The sequence below is a fragment of the Eumetopias jubatus genome, unplaced genomic scaffold, assembly GCF_037043125.1.
Source record: "Eumetopias jubatus isolate StellerSeaLion01/CBP00866 unplaced genomic scaffold, mEumJub1_p1.0 scaffold_2, whole genome shotgun sequence".
Taxonomy (NCBI): Eukaryota; Metazoa; Chordata; class Mammalia; order Carnivora; family Otariidae; genus Eumetopias; species Eumetopias jubatus.
In genome coordinates this window covers 163,754,443-163,778,636 of record NW_028274808.1, presented here as the reverse complement: position 1 = coordinate 163,778,636, position 24,194 = coordinate 163,754,443, and the positions used below count along the sequence as shown (strand labels likewise).

The window sequence follows — 24,194 nt, the reverse complement described above, 5'->3', positions numbered from 1 at the left end:
GCCCCCCCCCACCGCATCCCCCCATCACACGAACACCGGCACACCCTGGAGACCAGAGAGCCGCCCCGCCTCCACACTCTCAGTTCTAGGACCACCGTGACTGCCAACGGAGGATGCCAATCACAGGCAGCCTTAGCCAGATCCCTGGGAGTTGAGTAAAAAAAAAAAAAAAAAAAAAAAGGTTGAGGACAGAGAGGAAATGGACATAGCAACCTCTAATGCCCAAAGAAATCTCAGTATGCAAATGCATACAGGATCCCGAGCAAGGAAAGAGCAGGATATCTCCGACTACTCAGAGGACGTGGAACACTACAAACAGGAACTTTAAAGGAATGAAATCTGTTGCCTGTTCCACTAGGAATATTGTTTGCAAGGCACAAGGTGTCTTTTGGTAGTGAGCACCCTCTGCGCATGCGCAGGTCCATTCGGGAATTACTGCCCTGCCGCCGACTAAGTTGCATTCCTTGAATCCTCGCAGGAAAGACAATTCTTTAATCAGAGTTAGTAATGTGGACAGTACAAAATCGAGAGAGTTTGGGGCTTCTCTCTTTCCCTGTGATGATTGCCATGGTCTGTTGTGCACACAGGTGAGCTGCAGTTGTTGAACGTCTCTTTTTTCTTGGTGTTTTTTTTACATGCTTGCTGGATCATGTAGCTTGTTATTTGGGGGTAAGGTGTGCTTGTCTATATTTATGTCTGCTCGCAGTTTGTGTTCATTTTGAATACGGTCCCTACTTCTTCCCCTCAGCGCCAATGAGCCCAGCAACATGTCATACGTGAAAGAGACAGTGGACAGATTGCTCAAGGGATATGACATTCGCTTGCGGCCGGACTTTGGAGGTAATGCTTCATCTTTTTTCAACCTGTAACCCATACATATCTAATTCTCCTTTCCTGTCAAAGATAAATGTCAAAAAAAAAAAAAAAAAGCATGTCATTTCCGCAAGTGTGCGCTACGCCCTACGCCCTGGACACACACACACACACACACACACACACACACACACACCCCGGACCCTCAGTCGCAGGTGGATGAAACCCCAGGCAGAGCCGACCTTCCCCCCGCCCGACACACCCTCTGCATAGTCACTGCATCACGCGTGTGCCCACACCTGTTTTCCTAGGCTGTCCCTTGCAAGGGGGAGTGGGGGATGGAGGGAGCCCATTCAAAATGTAGTAAGCGCAGGGAAGCCCCCTGGCTCTCCCCATCCTGTCGTCACTCTAAGGATATGTCCATAATGTGTCCCACCTTCCCGCAGGGCCCCCTGTGGACGTAGGGATGCGGATCGATGTCGCCAGCATAGACATGGTCTCCGAAGTGAACATGGTGAGTGGCCTCCCGACGGGCCCGCGGCCGGGCTTACGCAGATGTGAAATGGACGGGTCCCCTCGCCCTCTGCGTTTCATTGGCGGTCACTTCGCCCCGGCCCCGGGAGTCCCATTCCGCGTGTTCCCCACACTAACACCTCCCCCCCGCCGTTGCCCCTGGTTTGTATTTTCAACACACACATAGGCTACTGCAGTGTTCCAGAGGAAACGTGCTCGGCACTATTTGCGGAAGGACGGTGACTGTGGCGCGGGAGGATCGGGTGGGGCGGAGTCTGAGCGATACTTTAGCCGGGTTTCCTTTGGTGTTCCGATGCGGAGGGCACCATCTGCCGGCGGCCGGGCGGCCTGCACTAGGGTCCCCGGACCGTGGTCCGTAGCCGCCTAACCCGGAGTGGTCGCTGAACCCGAGAGCCAGCCCAGGTCCCGCCACCAGGCGCCCGAGCACACAGACACGGTTTCAGAGTGTGCCCTCCTTCTTTCCAGGCTCTAACACACCTTGTCGCGGGAGCAACAGGCTGAGACAACAGTTCATGCTGGCTAATACGAAAGTGCTCAAGTCCGCTTCTGGGGAGGCTTGTATTGTTCCCATGTGGGGGTTGATGAATTTGTCTTCTAGCAGCTTGCAAATTTAAGTTGAAATAGAATGGGTCGGAGTTATTGCTTTGCTTTACCCTAGAAACCTAAGCATGCCAGAAAAGCCTGATAATTAAAGGTACGGCGGAGGGGGTGGGGTGCGGTAGTAACATAAGGCAGCCCTTTCAAAAGGTTAACATTCTTTTATTTCCTTTTTTCCTTCTCCCTTTCTGAAGCTGTTGCACAGTAGCTGTCATCTTCTCTCTTGGCTGTTTCCAACCACTGTGGGGTAGCAGTTTTCTAGTTGTTAGAGTTTCTAACTGTTGCTTCTTGTAAGGCAGGGGGAAAAGCCTGTTGCTTTTCTAGAACCAACCACCCAGGGAACAGCTAGATCTACGTGAGCAAAATGCCATTTTTATTCCATTTGCGAAAAAAAATATTGTGGCAGCAGACATTTAGACAGCCCGAATAATTTAAAGACTAAAACCCTCTGGGATTTTGTCACTCTATAGTTGTAAAGGCTACTGAATTGTCATTGTCATTTCATTTCATTTCCTTACCAGTGTGCCGTTTTATTTTAACACGCTAAGGTTTAAGAATTCTTTCTTTTTTTCGGTTATGTCAGGAAAAAAATAAATATGTTTATAATCTATTGAATAGGATTAGAAGAAAAAGTCTATTAAATGTGTATCTTTTATAGCTGTAACTTTCCTTGCTTTAAGTGGCTTATTTAAAATAATGTCACTGATGGTTGTATTGGGAAAAGAAAAATAATTTTTTAAAAAATGAATGCACAGTGAATATTTTCTGACTTGAGAAAGATTTTTAACAGACTGACTTATTTATAATATTCTGTTCATATACATCTCACTACCACAAAGCAACCCGAAACCCACTACTTACAAACACTGGGGAATGTAACAACATGTGCACATACACAAATAATACCTCCTCCATGTCACTGCAACTGGACAAATTAGATAATGAATTAAAAAGCAGTCTGTATCATATAGATAAATGATGATAATATTTTCCTTTTCAGTCATTTATTTTGCCACCTTGTAAGTACCCACATAGATCATTTATAAAATGGGAGAAGATTCAGACAGCTCAAAAGTCAAACAGTGGTTTGCCAGTGTCCATTTTCTGTATAGGGTGCGATGCTTTTCAGAATTTTTAAAAATGCATAATTCTGTTGACTATATTTTCAAACAACTTCTGAGTTACAATGAGAAGCCGAATTGAATAGGGAAGTTGCTATTAACCAAAACAACCACCATAACAACAAAAAAGCTCTGTGTAACCAATTGTTCAACTGAATTCATACATAGCCCAGACAAAAAGGATTGAATTTAATTGCAGTACCACTGGAAAGAGCTCCTAATGATGGAATAATACAGCCTATTTACTTACTGCACCATGGATATATGCACTTGATTTTTAAAAAGTATTCCCCCAACAGATAAGCCTTTGAAAAATGTATTGTACTGAAATACCAATTACCTTTCCACAGTGGTATTAGGAACATGATGGGAAAATAGAAACCACTAAACAGTGAAAAATAATAAACCTTGATTTACTTACTGTTCCTTGTTTTAATAAGAGTTACCAATGAGATCCAAGGTCTGTTTTATCTTTCTCACCTATGACAAAGCATTGAGATAAATAGATTGGAAATAAGCCCAAGAAAAATGGAAACAAAGAAAAATTTCAAGATCGAGGGCTATCAACACAACCTCAGTAGTTAGCCCTAGTTAAGAGCATTGTCTACAATATGCTTTGAATTTTAGATAATATAAATAGGGCTGAAATATCAATGGGAAATAAGACTCATTGATTTTTATATTAAGCATGTTTTAGTACCCTGATAGGCAGTAAATTTTGAGGTTATTTAAAGGGAAATTTTTACCAAAATTGAAAAAAATAAGAATGGACAAGGAATATAATAAAAAATAATTCTAAAGAAAATTCCTACTAAAATCCATTACTAAAACACTGTTCATTTTTATATTTTTATTCATTACCATTATTACCCACCTATTCCATGGCTGGGAAAAATGACATGATAATTGTATATTACATTAATGGGTTTGAGAACTAGGCTCTGTTAATTTTTGTTTTTTTCTTATGCTACCCTAAGTAAAATATAATTCCACTTTGGTTTGTAGCATATCTGTTTTAAAGACTAACATAACATCACATAACATCGAGTATTTTCTGATTCATGTTCTTCAGGATATAGAATGTTTTTCCCAAATTAAGAAAATGAAAGAGAGCTTTTATAATCAAGAACCTATATAATCAAGAATTGTTGATTCTGAGCAGTGAATTCTGAGCAATATTCCTCTGAGGAATAATTCTGATGCAGAAAAGCTATACTTAGGAGCAAAACTTTTCTTTTCAGGAATTAATATTATTGATTAAATTAGGAAGGATTTTTCCTCTGGCATTATGGTATATATTATGCAGGTGATAGTGATTATATACTGTTATTTTCTCAACAATTATCTTAAAAAAGCTACCGTGATTTCCATTTATTGCTATATTAAGCCCTTCAAACCTTCCCTTAGTTCCTGCCAAGCTATATATCTACTGTCTCTCTCTCTCTCTAGACGAAAGCTGAACAGAAGGCAACTGGGGCAAAAAGAAGACAACAGCCCCCATAAATTGCCTGAAAGTAACCACTAACATCTGTTAATATAAACCAAGTAAAACACAGATAGTAGTAAGCAGGTCTTCTCTTTTAGCAGAAGACTGGGGAAGCATGGTAATAACTACCTGCAAACAAGTGGTTGAATTCTTGCATTTCAGATTCCAATAACTAGTTGTGTCTTCTTATTAAGGAGGTGCCTTCTGATGATCAAGTGGGAGTCCCAAGCATAAAAACTCTCTGTCCCCGACCTAAAGAGCAATGAACGGTCCAAGTGGTCACTCCCAGAAGACTTTATATATATTGAATCCTAACCCCAGTAGCCACTCCCAGTAATAGATAACTACCATGCATTCATTGTTTCCTTTCTTCCTTCATGCATGGGTGGATGCAGTAGTGAATGCTCTTCTACCCACTGCAATGAAAAATAAAAAGAGTTAAAAAAAAAACCCACAAAAGCCTAAAATGAGCCACTTGTGTAAATAATACCTAAAAGAAAAACAAATATAATTTACCGAATATCCACTGTGGTTAAATTCCACTGCTGTTGCTGCTGTTATTTTACTATTTGATTCCAGAGGATTCTGGTACATACTGCAGTTATGGCTAATTACTTGGTCTTGGTGACACAAAACAGTAACCACTTTCAGAATCCCCCTGCCCATTTCTTTAAGTCAGTGTTTCTCAGTCTGTAATGTGTCCTTGAATCACTCTGAGATCTTAAAATGTTAAAATGCAAATTTTGAATCAGATATCTGGGATGGGGTCTACATTCTGCATCTCCTGAGTGATGCCAGTTGCTGGTGTGGAGCAGCAAGGTTGTAGTACATTATTCTAAGATCTTGCATTATGAAGAAATGAACTTTTTTTCCTCTTAAATTTCTCTAAGAATTTTATTATTTCAAGGCTCCAAATTAAGTTTTAAGTTAATTTCTAGAGAAACAGGTAGCTGTGCTCAAAGGGAACATTAGTTTAGTAATTGATGATAAGCAACAGGACAAAGGCAAGAGCGTGGATGTTGAGGCTTGACTTCACTAATAAGCGGTCCTCCTGAGTCAATGCTTATGAGTCAACCAACCTGAAAAGATGGCTATGAAAATATTTCCAAGCACAGTCACTCTGACAATACTATCCTGCTGCTTTACAGAACACCAATGACTTTTCTGCTTCAGAATAGAGAACATTGCAAACTGTTTTCCCCCACTGAGGATCTTGCAATAGCTTTGTAAAATAGCCTAAACATACTCTTGTTGATGTCAGAAAATTCTCTGAGGTTATAATAAAATTCCTTTGCAAATAGAGCAAACAGGTCAGTATCATTTAAAGGCAAGAACAGATATCTGCAGTTAAATAAAGATATAAATACATTTTTTTTCTTACATGAGTAATCAACCAGGTCTCACTTTTAGGTACTGGGTTACAATATTACACCATCTTGAGAAGCCGAGAGAGGAAAAATTTCCCTTTGCCATTCTGTTTGGAGATAACAAAAAAGATCTTTTTGTACCCTAAGCCACAACAAAGCAAGCCTACCCAGATTTTTTTTAAAGTTTGAGTTCACATTTGAAAGCCCATGTTCTTGGGATTACAAGGCCAGACTGGATATTAAAGTGTATAATACAATGAAAAGAAATAGTAACATTTATTGAACAAATCCTATGTATGAGGTATGTTTATCAAGTGTTTTATATACTAGCTCATTTAATCCTAGATTTAAGGATATCAGGTTATTATCCTGCATTATAGATGGAGAAACTAAGGTTAGATTAAATAGCATGCTCAGAAGTTACAGAGCTAATAAATGGCAGCCATAATTTGAAACCAAGCAACCTGACTCCAGGGTCTGGCTCCCATCTGCCAGGCAAGTAAAAAAATATTCCCAGTATTTAGCTTTGGGACCTTGAGTGAGTCATTTGACTTCTCTGGGCCTCAAGTTTCTCCTCTGTAAAATGAAGGTAAATGACACTATTGCTAAACTTCTTTTCAGTTCAAATATTCTATGATATAAACTCAGATCTTTAAAGATTTTGGACTCTGCCAAAATCAAGATTCTTCCACTCCATCTTATCCTCCTGTTAGTGTCCATCTCATTCTATTTTATTCTCCCGTTAGATAGGTCAGTCAGCAAGCATTTATTAAATTCCTACTGAATGCAAACTATGGTGTCTTCTGGGAACAATGCAGCAATGATTGTGTGTGATCCGGGGCCTATTGAATCACCATTTTAATGGGTCATGGCATCATCATCCATTTTTTTCTAAATACATTCCCAGACAGCAATAAGATACATTGGATCAATGGTCTTCAAAATGAGAGTCGACTCATCCCTCATGTATATTACATTGAACATTGGAACCAGTACCAAACTGGAAATATTTCAATCTGATTCTGTCTACTGTATTTATACTGGGATCATTTCTCCCAAACTAATACATTCTTCAACACTTAATGTGAAACAGTAGGAAACCATTACTTTCCAGGATCTGGGTATCCCAAAGGATTTACCCAACCCGTTTAAAATCTTCCCATCAGGTGGTCTGGGAGCACCTTAAAGCTAAGGTGTTCATCTCAGCTGGACATTACTTGGTATCAATTCTGTAAGTGTTTGATGCTTTTTGCTTTGGCAGGCCCCCAAAGTCTTGATAGCACCCTCAAAACATACTTGAGTGAAATCTTGTGATTACCAAGGAAGGTAAAACATTTCAAAAGAAAAACAATGGTAGTGTTTCCAACTGACTTGAGTTTTAATAATGCAAATGACATTACCATACTTGAGGATAATAGGATGATAAATGGATATATGCTTATAGTGATTAAATGTTAGGACAGAGTTTCTCCACGAACTTTTTCAGAGTACTGAATCCTATTTTTTTTTTTTTAATACCAGGACCAGGTTTCTGTATTTTAGAATGCTTGTTTTCAGCAGATTGTACATTTCATGAAATCCCTTGACTATCCATTGAAGGAAGTTAATAGTCTGTGGCATACAACAACCTATTACTCAGCACTGAACAGAGATGTTCAAGAAAGGGTTTACAATGAATTCCTCTCAGTGGTTATGACTTAGAGAAAACGCTGACCACAAGAATGAAAGATGTGTAGGTTTTCTTTTGTGAGCCCAGTTACCTCATTTTAGAACCTTTATTAGTCCTCATTGTTTTTCTGCTAATAGTTTTTTTTCTGCTACCCCTCCATTAAGTACCTAACATATTCCCCCTCTTTCAATCCCAGTAAAACTTGTCATCATATTGTATATTTAAGATTAAAGGGCATTTTCCCAAGAGCATTCATTCAGCTACTCTACTGGTCTTTGTCCTTGTAGAGTTTATAGTCTTTTCAAAAAAAAATTATTTAAAATCTTATTTGCTGGAATGAAGATTTTTTTCCCCTTTGGAAGATTTGGAAACATTTATATTTATCCTGTTTTGGGGGTATTTTGGTTCAACACATACTTACAGAACAATTCTTGTTTTTAATCATGCTTTGAAATGGGCACTAGGGAGGGAAATATGACTAAGCTTTGCTACATACCTTCAGATATTTTACAGTATACAAGACAATGTACACATAAAGTCACTTTTAACTAGCTAAAGGTGCTATGATAGAGACAGGTATGTCCAGGATTCTATGTGAGCCCGGAAGAGTGGTTTCTAAGGCATGGTGAAGGGTTAATCCTTGAGATGAATCCTAAAGAGGAATAGTAGTTTGTACCATGTATAGGCTGCAAATGAAAAGAAGAAACTCACAAGCAAAAAGAAGGGCATAAGCATTGGCAGGTGTGCCTGAAAATAACATGGAGTGTTCCAGGAACCACAGGTGATTCACTCTTATGAGAACTTAAAGAACACAGGGCAGATTGTCACGATATAAGACAATACTAAAAGCAAGGTGTAGGACAGTGTTATTGAACTCACTTGTGTAAAAAGATATATATATATAATATATATATATAATACATATATTTGTATATGCACTGACCATTTCTGGAAGAATATACAAGAAATGAATGGTTGTCCCTTGGAAGTAGAACTAGGACTAGGGGTATGACCTGAAGGGATACTTACTGTACTTCACATGCCCTTTTGAGTTGCTTGATTTATCAAAAATCTTATACATGTTTTATACTTTTGCTTTAAAAAGACACAAACACGCACAGAAAGAAATGATGCTGGAATATGTATGCTCAGGAAAGGAATACTAATCCTGAAATACAGAAAACCTGCTAAAGGTTTTAACAGGCGCTATGTTTTGCATTTCAGATAGATCATTCTGGAAGTTATGTGAAAGATAAAGCAGAGAAGGCTAAAATTGAGGGCAGTATTCCTAGTTAAGAAGCTAAGAGGGTGTTTCAAAGTCCAGATGAGAGACAATAAATACCTAAAGTAGAAGAAGAGTGGCCTTAGGAATGGAAAGTAAAGAAGAAGAAAAGATAATCAAACAGAGGCAAATCAGAGGGATTTTGTAACTGGTTAGATGATGGAGGTTGGAGAGGAAATGATCCTAGGATGTCCTACAAAGTTCCATGTTGAGTGATAGGCTCATGTGGCACCATCTGCCCAGGGGTGGAACACAGGAAAAGAAGCCCCAACCATCTTGTTCATCACTGAAGTGGGTATGTTTTCAGAATTAAAAAAAAAATGTCAGAGCCTGTTATTATAAGGTACTTATGAGGACATTGGGGGGAGAATATTGAAGATTGGGACTATCCTGGAAAAGACTAGTTCTTTGGTGAGTCTTCTAATTCTGTTCACATATAAAGCAAATTCTATAGGGAGAAATCCCGGAACACATAAATGTGGTGGCTGAAATGAGCCGGGTAGAGATGCGCAGAATGGGTGCTGGCCAAAGACAGAATAGATCACAGTCAATTATAATCTCCAGCAATATTGTTCTTTCTCTGGGAGGACCTAGACCCTGATAGGATGTAGAATATACTTCTCAAATTCCCCCAGGGAAGTGATCTTTGTACTGTTTTAGTTGCCTTTACAAAACCAAATAGGTGGGGAAAAAAGATGTGTGGCGAACTCACTTACACAGCATCTGCTCTCTTCTCTACCACGTCCCTAAAATGATTCAGAGTCCTTCTGGAACATTGTGTTTCCATGTGAAGTCATGTGAAAGCACTGTGAGTTCTTGCAAAAAGTGTGTTTGGTGATGACATGAGACTGGGTATAACAGAGCACAAGTGAGGCCAGCAGCATGCCCTGAGAAATGTTTAGCTGCCAGGAAATTAAAAAGTGACTCCCAGGAGCTTTGCTGAAGAACTGAAACATCTGAATGGCTTGGTGGGGATGATTTTAAACAAGAATTCAACAGAGCTCTGTCCCTCACAAATGTTCTTCTGGAAAGAGGATAGCTATTTAAGCAAAGTTGTGTTCATATATCGTATTATTTAGTGTAGAGAAAAAAAGGCAGAGACACAGCTAGAGAAATAGACTCAAATAGAAGGGGGTTCGTAGGTAGCTAATAGCAATCAGCTACTCCATCCCTCCTTCCACTTAAAAAGAGTATGGGTTAAGGTGCTTCAGGTACAACAGGAAAGTTAGAGGCTAGATGCCTTGCTCTTGTTGCTGAATGGATTAATCAGGGAAGTTGCTAGAAATGAATCCTGCTTGAATGAGAGGGTTATTTGGGATCCTTCCTGAAAGCGGGGGAATAGATTTGTTGAAAGCTCAGGTTCCCTGCCTACTCTAACCCTCTGTGACTCATGGGGAGATATTTTTTTCTTTTTTTCTTTTCTTCTGATCTATTATTTTCAAGGGAATGATATACAATTCTCTAGTCAAGAGGAACAGCTTTGTGGTTTCCATAGAGACATTTCAATGACATTTAGTTGAAATCTTACCTGTGCCTAGAATATTTCTCATGTCAGAGGCCATCATTTCTCCCTCCTACCACTTGCAATCCCTCTCCCACCCAAATGCATCTAGATCTCCTTTAAAGCCCACAGGAAGTCATCTTTCTTCTATGGAGCCTTTTCTGTAGCCACAATAGAGAGAATTATGCTGGAGAAAGAGTATATAGGGCATGTAAACAAATCAGGGCTCCAAAAAGGCAAAAGACCCAATATAACATAATGATCATCTTTTAGTCCATGTGAGGTTTTTATTGACCTTGTCTTTTCTGCCTGTACTATGTAAGCTCCAGGAAGTTCAGGATTATATTCTTTATGCTCTCTATGTAGCTCCTAGTATGTTATAGGAACTTAATAACACTTATTAGGATTTTCAAATAATTTTTCTGGTCATAAAGTAGTGTTAGTAAAAATGGCATTTAAATTTATTAATTCAGAAATTAATAGTTTCTCTGTCAGGTCTACCTTATGCCTTCATCTCTAATTTTCTTTTATGTTGATCATGAATCAGGAGCCATTTCTATAGAAACAAGTTTATCACATGGCACAGTCCGTTTCACAGACACAAAATTATTTCATGACAAATATCAACATGCATGCACACACACACACACACACACGTGTATGCACCCACATAACTTTTCATCAGCTTTAAAAAATAACTGATTTTCATTTTTCAAAATGTCATCTCCATAACTGGCACTGGACTATCAATATTTCTGGAAACATTTAAGAAATTGTTAAAGAATGATTTGGTTGATGACTATAAAGTGAATGGCATTTAAAAAGAAGGAAAATCAAATTTAACAGGTAACATATGAAAAGGGGTTCCTCAGCCAAAGTGGAGAGGTCTTGAATTAGATAAATTAGGTTTTAAAAGATAACCAAATAACTTTATTAAATTTGACAATATAAAGTCAAAAATATGTCCAATCCAGAAATATATATATATTTAATATATGTGTTTATAATCTACCCAGCTACCTATCCAGTCATTTTTGCCATAATTGTGTCCTTGCTGCTACATAAGTTTCCTTTCAAATGTCAACTTTTGTCTGAAACTTCTAGATCCACACAATTTATCATAACCACTAAATATGTTAAATCAACTACCACATTAAATGTTGATAAAAGATTCTTTCCAATGACATCACCACGTCTCTGCCCACCCCTCAAACACACACACACACACACACACACACACACACACACACACACACACACACACACACACACGTGTGTGCATGCTTCAGCACACCCCAAAGAAACAACTGAGAGAACAAAGTCCCAGTTCAAACTGACTGCTGAGTTGAGACGGAGAAGATTCACTGGAAAGCTTAATTGCAATGTAATTGAATATATTCAATTTATGAATTCAATATAATTGAAAACTGTTGGCTTCGTGTGATGAGAACTGATTTTTAGAAGTTTTGAAGCTAGAAATTAGAGGAGGAAGACAGGTTGAAAGATTTGGAGAGCAGAAAGTATTGACAAAACTGAAAAATCATATTCAGGCCTTGGTGGGTTATTTGTGCATCTCTCCCACGCCTATGCTAATATCAGTTTGGGAGATGCCCCTATGAGCTGTGTTGTCATGAAGTTGGAAGGGGATTTCATAACCAGGGTCTCTGCAATTGTGAAGGTTGGATATCACAGATGACACTTGCCCTACTGTGTTCAAAATCACTGTAATAGAACATAAGCATATCTTGATGAACTATGTTTTTGCATAGTCACCATGCAGTTTTTCCACATTTTAAAGGATTTGTACTTTTGGTTCTGCAAAATGGATAGAGATAGGTGAACCCAAACTCAGACAAAGCAATTGCTATTATTCTTTTCCAACAGTGTTTGATCTCACTAAGCGGCGGTTTGTTTTTGAGTCAAAATAGGGATTCTCTTGGCATGTGGGTAGGCGGCACCAGCTTAAAATGCTATCAGTTGATCAGGATACCCTCAATTTTAATTCTGCTGTATTGCAAATAACCCCAAGAGAAACAACAATGTTAGTTTTTACTTCCTGTACATATACCAGAGTGTGAAAAATGGTTGAGTGAGAAAACAGGTTTGCTTAAGAGACAAAAATTAGAAAAGGATACAAAGAGAGAGAGAAACAGGAGTTATTTCAGACTTTTTTCCAGAATCAGCAGTTTCGTGACTTTGGGAGCCGATGTAAAACAGCTAGAAAAAGTGGCTGAGGTGTGCTGAGACAGCATTTGTGTTGTCCACGCTGATCCTCTGCACTCAAAATGCATTTTGCTTGATCTGACAGCAATGCCCAGTATTTTGTAACCGAGAGATAAATTCAACAAACTCACCTCCATTCTCTGGGGGTGTACCATCCACGCTGATGGGCAGGGTGACGATACCATCTTACGGTTTTCATTATAAGATGATATCTTGTAGTTTTAATAACTTTTAGACAATGAATCTTATAGTTAAAATCAGTGCCTAGTGGGCAGCATACTGGCAAATTTTTAAGTCCAGACACTCCCCATCTGGCGTATATAATTTTGGTTTTTCTCCTGAAGTACATTCCCCTTGAATGTGCTTCTGTCAAGTTATATTTGAAAAATTTTAAATCACTTTAAAATGTCAGGATGATGTTGTATCCTAATTTATACTCTCAAGCATAAATCTTATGACTTAAGCCCTTTGATGCTCAGTTCCATGTAAAATAGAAATAATAATTCCTGCTCTACCTATTTCAGAGAGCTGTGAGAATCAAGAGAGATAAATCATACAAATACATGCTATGTATATGTGATGTATAAATTGTAAATTACCATATAAATATTAAGTGCTGGTATTTTTATTATTTTACCATTATCTCCAAAGCTTGTCATGAATTCCTCCCTCTTTAATACCAGGACATCAGGAGTAACACGAATTCACAACATGCATTATCAAATGTAATAATATTTTTGTTTATATATTGGGATTTTCCTCATGCAGTTGAAATTTATAGTACTTCTAATTGTGAAACTATTCTGTGAGATCTGAGAGAAAGAAATGGAAAAAATTTGTCCACTTTCTCTTCATTCTCACTCTAAGACTTCTCAAACTTAAAGTTTCAATCTGTGTATGATCTTCCCATGCCTCTCTAAATTTCATAATTTGTGTTACTCCCTGGTATGTGTAAGAAGTAGGATGTATGGTTTTCCATGGGCTTAGCCTAGGGATTAGGGATCTGGAGTTGACTTCTTTAAGTATGGCCCTCCACCTAGAGGGTCTGTTACCTTGGCATTAACTCTAGGGTAATCATATAATTTATTGTCTAAACATGAACTTTTGAGAATAAAAGGGAACACTATTAGTATTACCTGGAACAGGAAGTATAAACCAGCATTCTCCTGGGAAAGCCAAGATTTGTGATCATTCTATGACACTCCAAGCCTGAATTTTTTCATCTTTAAAACGGGGATAAAGATACATTCTTCTTAGGTCATTAAAGGCAAACTGAGATAGTGTGTTGCCTGGCCTGGTCATTTATGACCTCGTGAAGGTCATAATGAGACCTATAAAGTGAATGGCATTTAAAAAGAAGGAAAATCAAATTTAACAGGTAACATATGAAAAGGGGTTCCTCAGCCAAAGTGGAGAGGTCTTCATTAACCACCCTGAAGGTTAGTGACATGGCAACTTTTCCTGAGATATAAGTTTGAGGCGTGTGCACTATAAGGTCAATAAGTTAGTTGTTCCAGAAAATATTTTAAATCACTGAGAAAATATTGGTTATTTTTAAACTGATGCTTCTTCTTCTTTATTGGGCACTTACTGTGTACCAGTGCTTTATATGTCAACATCAACAATAGAATTAGGTACAGCAGATGAGATAACCTAATAAGAGTTTTTACACTAAAGTTTGAGATAATCAAATAAAAACATCACATATAAGCTCACTTTTGCTTACCAAGAGCTTCATAAGAGCTAACAATTGTCAAAAGTTATTGAAAATTGTAGGATTTACTTTATCCCTTCACAGAACAGCCAAGAATCTCACTGAGAAGGTAAGTTGAGAAACGATAACTATCTTCACGAGGTCATAAATGACCACAAGTAGCACTGGAAAAAGGGCCCTGAAGATGAGATCACAACTGAGGACATCACAGAGAAAATGCAACCTGCGATGTTCAAGATGAGGTAATCCAGGTAGGAAGGTAATGGATATTCCAGACAGGGAAAATAGAACTAAGAAGATGTAGAGATAAGATTACCAAGAGTACTCAGAAAGAGAGAAATTCATTAATAACATTTGAAGTTTAAGGCTTGGAAAATCATTCTTGCATCTTAATAATGAAAATTAATACTTATTGAACACTTCTACAAAACAGTTACCATTCTAAATACTTTGTAGTTATTAACCCATTTAATCCATAATGCAGCCATATGAAGTATGTATCATTATTATTTCTACTTGACGGGTAAGGAAGCTGAGACATAGAAAAATTAAGTAACTTGCCCAAGGTTATACAACTAGTAAGTGATAGAGTTGTGATTTGCACCCAGGTCTGTGATTTGCATGCCAGATCTAAAGATTTGCCTTCAGGGTCTATGTGTGGTAGTTAGGTCACTAAATCAGCTAGATCATAAAACATTATTTCTAATGGCATTTAAACTTAGGTTTCAAAGACTAGGAAACACGACTAATAGTTAGCAAAACGTGTCCTACAATGAAATGCATTAGCAACTGACATTACTTAGCTCAGAGTTACACTGTGTAAAGATTAAGGAGTAGCTTGATTAACATCTTTAGGTTATGAAAATGTTTAATCCATTCACTTATTTAAATCACATTGGTCTATTTCATGCAAGGTGTCACTTAAAGTGCTGTGTAAGGTACTTACTGGAAATAGAGAAAATGGATTTGATGCTGCCTCAAAGAACTCAACTTGAAAAAAGAAGCAAAGTTTAGATTGGACATAAGGAAGAACATCTTGACTGTAATGAGTGAGAAGATGCTGGAAGGAGCTATGAAGAGTATCTGGGAAGTGTCCATCCTTAGAAAGCCTCAGAATAAGAAAAGATAATTATATCTGTCCCAGTTGGCTTATATGGCTCTTCTGTCTAAAGGCAAGAGGGTGACACAAGAAAGAGCATTTCTCTAAGACCCTTCCCGATTGAGAAATTTGAACTTGTAAGATTTTTACTTGATACCTACAAATAATCCATTGTGAGATCTTCAAAAATCCCCACATTTTTATTACCTTTATAGTATATATAGTTAAGAGGATTACAACCACACACTCAGAGGCAGTGACAGGGCACTTGGCTGGAATGTCATTAATTCGGTGGCTCTTTCTGGAACAACTAACTTATTGACCTTATAGTGCACACGCCTCAAACTTATATCTCAGGAAAAGTTGCCATGTCACTAACCTTCAGGGTGGTTAATGAAGAAGAGATGCAGGATATATTAAACCCTCAAATGCCAAGGGTTTCCTGTAAGAAGAGCTTCTTAAAGATAATGCCTAATAAGTGCCTTCTGCACAGGGCAGGCTGAATAAAATTATGCTGAGTTAAATTGAAATATAATGCATTCAATTCAAGTCTGTGTATACATTACATCAGTATTTAGTCCAGGAAAAAAAAAAGGGCAACCGTTAATGTTAAGAACAGAAAGTTAGTACAATATAAGGAATACATACCACGTATTGGGTATCAGAATAAGTATTTGAAATCAGTTTTTACAAGAGCCACCCGAGACGGGAATATTTAATAGCCCTCTTTCACCGATAGAGAACTGGGAATAGGAAGGTTCATGGACATTTGTGATGGAGTTGTGTTTAAAGCTCAGGCCTGTTTGACTTCAGAGCCATACCTCTAACCCCCTCTTTTCGGTTCTGGGACCCAAATCCAATGTGTGTATATTGGAGCAGGGGCTGATTCCCCACACACACAACAAACAATTCTCTGGGAACTAGCTTCGTGTCCTACGGTTCGACTCAATTCCGACACTATCTACCCAGAGATACCATCAGGTTCTCCAGGTTAAGGGTTTAGTCGTATAAGACTATCCCCTGCGTCAGATTGCAGTCAAAAACCCCGGTTGTTCTCTGTACTTCTGACTAACTGGCATTAAATCAGAGGTTTCCTTGACCTTCTCCTTGAGTTTGAGTACTTTTTGCTATGGTGGCTGAGAGAACTCAGAGAAACATTTTACTTAGTAGATGACCAGTTTATTGTAAAAGGATATAACTCAGGAGCAGCCAGATGAAAGAGATGCATAAGACAAGGTATGAGGAAAAGGTGCGGGGCTTCCATGTCCTCTCCAGGAATGCCATTGTCCCAGCACCTCCAATGTGTTCATCAACCTGGAAGCTCTCCCCCAAACTCCAACCAAGGAGCTCTGTGGCAGAAAATAGGGTGGGGGTGGGGGCAAAGACCAAATATGTATTTCTTATTCTAAATCACAATATCACACCCCCTTCTCATTTTATCCAACCATCAATTCTTTCTGTTTTAGACTTTACTCGAGTCTGAATCGTATTATTAAAGACAGATCTTTTATTTCTCTACATGAAGGGTCAGGCAGAATCCCACTCAAAAGGATCAAGTTTGCAATTTCAGGCCTCAAAATAAACACAAGCTTGGGAGTAGTTGGTGTTCCTGCTCCAGTTCTGCGGGATTACAGATCTTTCTTGACTTAATGATGGATTTACATCCCGATAGACCCATTTGTAAGTTGAAAATGTATGTAATATCCCTAAACTACTGGACATGGTAGCTTAGCATACTGTATCTTACACGTCTCAGAACTCTCGCGTTAGCCTGCAGTTGGCCCCAAAATCATCTAACACAAAGCCTATTTTATAAGACAGGGTTGGGATGCCTGGGTAACTCAGTTGTTAAGTGTCTGCCTTTGGCTCAGGTCATGATCCCAGAGTCCTGGGATCAAACCCTGCATCGGGCTCCCTGCCCCAAGGGAAGCCTGCTTCTCCCTCTGCTTGTGTTCCCTCTCTCACTGTGTCTCTCTCTGTCAAATAAATAGACAAAATCTTAAAAAAAAAAAAAAAAGACAGAGTTGCGTATCTCATGTAATTTATTGAGTACTGTACTGACAGTGAGAAAGAGAATGATTGTCTGGGTACAGGATGGTACTCAACTTAGGGGTTGTCCCCGCTCCCTCCGGATCTCCTGACTGACTAGGAGCCAGGCTGCCGTAACAGCTGCAGCCCAGCCTCGCGAGAGTACTTTCCCTCGCGGGAAAACAGCCACCTTCAAGAGTCCATGCGTGGTTCCTATGGAATGCCTATCGCTTTTGCACCCTCCTAAAGTCAAAAAACTAAGTAGAGCCATCATAAGCAGGAGACTGTATTTCGCTGGACAGGGCCTTACCTCTTAATCTTCTCATGTTTGGAGACTTAAAAAAAATGACTGTCACCAGAGGAGAGCGTTGTTTGGTGGGAGCCCAGGTTCTTGTTTCTCCCTCCACTGACATGCTTGTCATGGTCCATAAGACAGGCAATACAACGTTTTTCCTGTCAGGTTTGCTTACAAGGGTGATTTCTTTGTTTTGAGTCCAAGATGAAGACCCAGAAAATCTAAAATCTGTTATTTTTCAATTCACAAGATTTCCTGCCTGTGGAAAGAAAGAACTGCTCTCCACTCCAGGATTCTCTAATGGGGGCAGGCGTCAACAACAGAAGTGGGGAAGCATGCCAACTGTTTCTTGATGGGGAGAGTAGGGAAGTTAATTAGACAACCCATTTCTGGGTGGAGAAGACAGAAAAGGCTCAGGTATATTTAGCTCTTCTTAGTTTTCCCACTGACACCGAGAGAGAAATCAAACAGGAATATGTAAAGGTCAGATCATTTCATCACTGTCCTTTCAGAAATGGGAAATTACATTATGAAATGCAGATGGCATCTTGAGGTTAAAATAGCAAGTTATTATTACCACACAGCTTACAGGAGATATTTTTCATTTTTCCGCCTCATGGAGGAATATACATTCAAAATACATTTATTTAAAAAAATCAAGTACATATATTAAAAAATGTAAAAACCTCTGTTTCTTTTGGCTTAATCTAAATGATGGTAATGGAAATATAACAATCACTTAGCTTACTTCTACAGAAATAAAAACCAAAAGTATTTACTGCAGAACAGTATATTTATAAAGTAGAAGACAGTCATGGAACACAGTTTAGGGAAAAACAACTTGCTTGAAATAAACTGTTGTTTCTGTATTTCAAAAATGCAGAGTTAGGCTATTCAAGAGACCACTAAATTCTGCTGAAGCCATTACAGGCTTTCACGTTTACTGTTTTTTTGGTACTAAATAAGGCATAGTACTGCTACTCACGAACAGAGATCTTGCTGTATTTGTTCATTCCTCACAGCTGAAGAATAATATATGCTCTTATGTCTCAGTGGGGAGTTTAGCAAGGACATGCTTAACTAGGTATATATTTTCACTGCAGATTGCAGTGTGCCACCTAGGTTCAGGCACACACGGATCACATCAAGTCAGAACTTTACTACCTTTGCTTCAAGGATATTGCTAAGTTCCTCGGGTGAGAGAGTGGGTGCAGCACAAAGTAGGCTTCAAAAAAAGTTATAATTTGTAATATAATTTGTAATGCATTGGGGATTTTATTGAGGTATGAAAATATGTAATTTCAGAATAACTTTCATAATTGACATCATCAGACCAGTACATTATTTTATAACTTTTAAATTCCTTTAACTTCTGATTTCATTGGGGAGTTACTAGAAAAGACACAGCCGTGTGTGTGTGTGTGTGTGTGTGTGTGTGTTTGTACATAAATATATATATATATATATTTAAAAGATTGCAGCTAGAAGTTCCAAAGAAGGTTTTTATTTTTGGTATTTTGGGGGAAATTTCAGATACAAAGGGGAAAATAAAGGCCAGGACAAAAGGTTCAGGGAAACAAAGAATTATTTCAGTAGAGTTTATAGATACCTGCCTGTCCTTTTTGTTGAACAGCTGCTTTGCAAATGGCTTGCTATAAGCAAACATTCAGCACTGGGAGAAAGACTATTTTCCCTCAAATTGTCTCCTTTACATTGAGAAACAAATTAACAACAACTGTTCATTCCCATCTCCTGACTCCTCACATTTCTCCCTCTTGCCTCTACATGAATGGAAAGAAAAACTTCAATCACAAACTCAATTTCAGTATCATCGATCATTCCTCTCTTTTCTTCCATCTTTCCTTCCCTTCTCTGCTCTTTTCCCCTGTGTTTCCTTAATTTAGTAATTAATGGAGACTCATCTGACCACCATCTGTTCTGGAAAAGCAGCATGGTGAAAAACGTATGGGTTGTTATTTGGCCCACCCTGGGTTCTGGCTCTGTCTTTGTGAGTCTCTGTTAATTTCCTTGTTCTGTGTGTTGGGGCAAGGAAAAACATGCCATTCAGAGTCACTGAGTCTGCTGCTGCTTTCCCAGGCAGGGAGGCACAGTAGGAAGATACATCTTTGGGTTGCCCCTTCTGCTTGCTGAGAAAAGCAGGAAGAAAGGAAGAGAGTATTGTGATTTCAAAGGCTCTACCAGTTAGTCTGTGGTGCTAAAGGGCAAGCCCCAGAATAACTGGCCCTTTGTGTAGGGGAAATGTTAGTGAGCTTTTGGGAATACAAAATATGTCTAGAGGTAGGAGGGGGAGAAGAACTAAAATTCTCTGAGTTACAATACAAGAGGAGTTGAGGGCAGAATAGGAAATGGAGGACCAGGGTGAAAAGGAAGACTGGAGGCAAAAAGAGCTGTGAAACTAAACAAGACGTTAAAATTCTCAGCAAATAATTTCCAGTGTCAGAGCGGCTAAAGGACTTTAAAACAAGGATTTTATTATTTGATGTTATGTTATTTTTCATTACTGTGATATAAACCACAATTGCTTCTCTAGTTTTTTCAAAAAAGTCTGTGATTTTACAAATGCTTTGTTGGAATGGTTTTGAGGAGCTGAGGTCCATTATCTGGGTCAGCTTGGAATATAGGGAAGAGAACAGCAAGGCACTTAAGACCAGAATGATAATAAGAATTCAGAGGAAACAGGAAATCAGAGCCTGAGGTGACCATGACGTGTCTGGACATGCACAAAAATCCCAGGGAAAATATTGGAGTTTTAATAGTACATGATGAAGGGCTTGGGTTAATTGATTTCAGTCTCAGAGGATGCTAGCTAACATCTGGTTATGTATAAAATGTTATTAAAGCCACCATATAGGAAGCAGAAAACCTGGTGCCTAGTAGGTGCTGAATAAACTTGGGTCCCCCCTCATTTCACAGAAGTGAAATGGAGGCTACCGGGCCACTGTAGGAAAGGATTATGGGAAGACTTGAATTGAGTACACAGAAAGACAACAGCATGGCCGTTAGGCATGGTCATTGTTTTCTTCCCTGATTTCCTACCAGACTTCCCATGGAGGCTGCAAACTCATGGGCGAATACAGATGTGCATATTCAGACATGGCTGAAAGTGTAGGGAGAGGACTTTTTGGCAATTCAGCCCCTGTAACACATGCACAGTTACTTAAAAGCATATGGACCTCCCGTTTAAATGTGTTTTGCACACAGACGCAGGAGCATGAGGCTACCATAGCCGGTCTGCCTTAAGACCCATAGTTTATGCTGTAGCCTTTCAAGCACCGGAGGTGGTGAAGCCAAAGAAGTCTGAACCAGGGCTTTAAATGCATCAGAGGTACGAGCCCTGTCCCTAGCCTCTTGCTGACTCTGCTGATCTTTCTGTTTATACCCCATGCTTTCTAATGTTCTGTTCATTTCTCTCATTTTTCTCCCCAAGTTTATCTTAATTATGATTCTTCCTGTCAATGTATGTATTCCTTTGTGGATTAGCTTCCAGAACATTCAGTGACTTAAATACTGTGTGATTTAAACCATCTATGGCTGGGGAAACAGATGGCAGCTGCACTGTGCTACCTTTGTCCTTGAGCGTTGAGACTCCTGGCCGGGCATGCTCTATTTGGCAAGCTTGAGGTTAAAACAACTGTGTAGTCTGTAAGAGGACAGGCATGTTGACAGGAAGACTCATAATTGACACGAAGACTCATAATGTTAGTGCTAAGGTAGATGCAAGAAGGTAAATTAGAGAACCAGACAGAACACTTCCATACGTGAACTGAGCTGAGATGCCCAGAGAAGAAAGAGAGAAAGAGAGAGAGAGCCAGCTGAGGCTAGGGTGAACTTAGTGGGTATACTTAACCAGTGCAAATCAGAGAAGAAATTCAAATATGAGAAAAGAAAGAGGAGTAGGAAGGGACCTACTGCAGGTTGGGCTTTTCTGTTTATCAGGCTGTATTGGAGATTGCTCTCAGGAACAACCACTGTGGGAGAGGGAGAGCAGCAACCCTGGGCAAGGAGGAGGGGAAATTTTGGACTTTAATAGCACATGATGAAGTGAAATTGAATCAAGATGTAGTTGCTACAAATGCGTGACTAACCCCAAGGGGAAATCTGGCAATAGAATGACACTTCAGAATTATCTGAAACTGAGGCATGTGGCCTGGGTCTTTACACTCCCAACCCCACGCCCGACATCAGCAGCTATATGACGTGGGCTGTCCCTGGAAAGGAGATGTGAGTGACTGTGATGGGAACGTTCTCCAACCCTGGAGAGGGACTCAGCTGAGAGACATCAGCCGCCACTCCTGGGCGCTGGAGGAATGAGTGTTTCAATCCTGAAAATGCTGTGAGGCACAGGCTGGGCATCACAGCGTCTCCCTCACACCCCTAGAATCAGAACACAGCTAAAAATGCTGACCTCGAGTGAGTTTCCCTGAGAAGCTCTTTGAATTTAGTCTTCCAGTATCCACACAGATTGTTTCATGTGCCTTGGTCTTTCCTCTTACTAAACTCTAAACTCATTGAGTACCAGTACCTCACATCATGTATTTTTCCATCTTTCCATTTCTCCATATTTTGAAAAGATATAAATGATCTCTCATTTACCACTCATTTACCAAGTTTTTTCTTTCCTATCATGCATGCATATAAATGGCTCCTGACTGAGCTGGTTACAATGCTCTGTAGCAGTTACTGGCAGCTCTGTGTCTTGAAAACTCTCAAGAAAAGGCAAGGGAGACAGAAGAATGTGAAAGCGAGGTGTGAAAGTGAGAATCTGGATACTTCAGTGGAAAGAACACTTGACCAGGATCTGAAGACCAGCTTCTGTTTATTGCTGTCCTGTTGCCTATAAATGATCTTGAGAAAATCAACTGAACTCTCTGAGACTCTCTTCTTTTCTCCTGTAGTGATTAGGCACCATGTGGTCTGCTTTACCTTCATGAGTAACAGTGGGTATTGGGCTGAAGGACTGTCATGAGGATCAACAGATAATGATTGCCTAATATGTTTGAAGTCCAAAAAGCACTTCAAGAGTAGTTTTATTATTTTTATTAGTTTATGGATGGGGTTTCTAAAATTTTTAATTTCACAGGTTATACTGCATATAATAATAAAGAAGTCATTTAGTTTTTTTGTTAAATCAGTAAATGTAATAGAAGAAATATACTTCATTTGTAATGGTAGGACCTGAATTGTTACATTGGCTTCTAGAGTCCTCATTTTTGAAGTGAGCAGTGAGGTAAGTCAGATGATCTCTCATATATATATATATATATGGTTTCTAAACTTCAGAAACATGCATCTTCCACCCCAACATTCCCATCCACCAGAGGAAATGAGACGTTGGTACTTCTTGTATGTGTTTAACAAAGTTATTTGTTTGAGGGAAGAAAGGTACCATAGATGCATATGTAGCATAGAATCTAGAAGAGAGATGGTTTGGAAGAATTTCAAAATACTCAGGGAAGAAAGGTTAACCTCAAATAATTTCAGACTGCCAAACTTAATTATGGGTTGGAATTAAATGTTCTCCATTAATGCAGTTATCCGTTGAGTTGAGATTAAAGGAGCTCAGTAGTGGGCTTTTTAATTACCTGTTTTGGGGTGGAAGGCACTCAAGTGGTAACCAAGCAGACACCATTTACATGGGCAAGCACTTTGTCTAAATATTGTTCAGAATGCTAATTACATTCCCCAAATGGAATGACTTATTTTTTTATTTTTTTATTTTTTTGCTGATCTTAAGTTAAACAGGAGCCTGATAGCCAAGGCAGAGATGCTGGGTGGAAGGTGAGATGGTGACAGAGCAGAGCATTATCGTTAGCACCCAAACAGACACTGTTTGCCAAGTTTTAGGAGAGTTACCAGCCAGAGATAAGGAGACCCTTGAGCAAAACTGTCTTCTCACTCCTACTTTGTGTTATCTAAGCTTGGCCCTTCCCATCCTTCTGTGAGCACCTAGTGCTTTCAGATTTTTTTTTAATACCTAGTCTTCTATTGGAGAAAAAAAATGCCTGTCTTCAAGATTGGGTATGACACCTATTTATGATCATATTCAATCTATTGAAAAGGCTTATTCTGTAAGGGTGCTTAGGGGCATTTGGCTCTTATAAAATACAAAGGCTTACATTCATGAATGGGTTTTCATTAGTGAAATTTCTCGCATTGGTGAGTCCTAGGTCAAGATATTCAAATCATCAAAGAACACCTATTAAAGTATCTTCCATGTGATGGCACCAATTATGTTCCATGGATACATCTGGATTCCAATTCTTACTCTATCTATGAACCAGTCTGGGGAACAATGGTGGCATCCTTTCTATTCCACTTAATTCCTTCCCTTATTAAAAAGCAGCTTAAATTGATTAAGAACAAAGCCGTGGAAGCATAGGAAGAACCTTACTCTCAGAGGTCTTTAAATCTGTCTTCTTTTTCTTTGGTGAAGAAAATTTAAAA

The 24,194-nt window shown here is 39.0% G+C and overlaps 1 protein-coding gene across 2 annotated transcripts in view; it reads left to right on the top strand.

The window, feature by feature from the left end:
* Positions 1-507: 507 nt before the first annotated feature.
* GABRB1 (gamma-aminobutyric acid type A receptor subunit beta1) overlaps positions 508-24,194 on the top strand; it is a 362,319-nt gene continuing 338,632 nt past the window's right edge. For both annotated transcript variants that reach the window (XM_028092550.1, XM_028092549.2), the window contains exons 1-3: positions 508-587; positions 749-840; positions 1,260-1,327. In XM_028092550.1, the coding sequence (XP_027948351.1) occupies positions 508-587; positions 749-840; positions 1,260-1,327 (240 nt within the window). The remainder of the gene's footprint in view (positions 588-748; positions 841-1,259; positions 1,328-24,194) is intronic.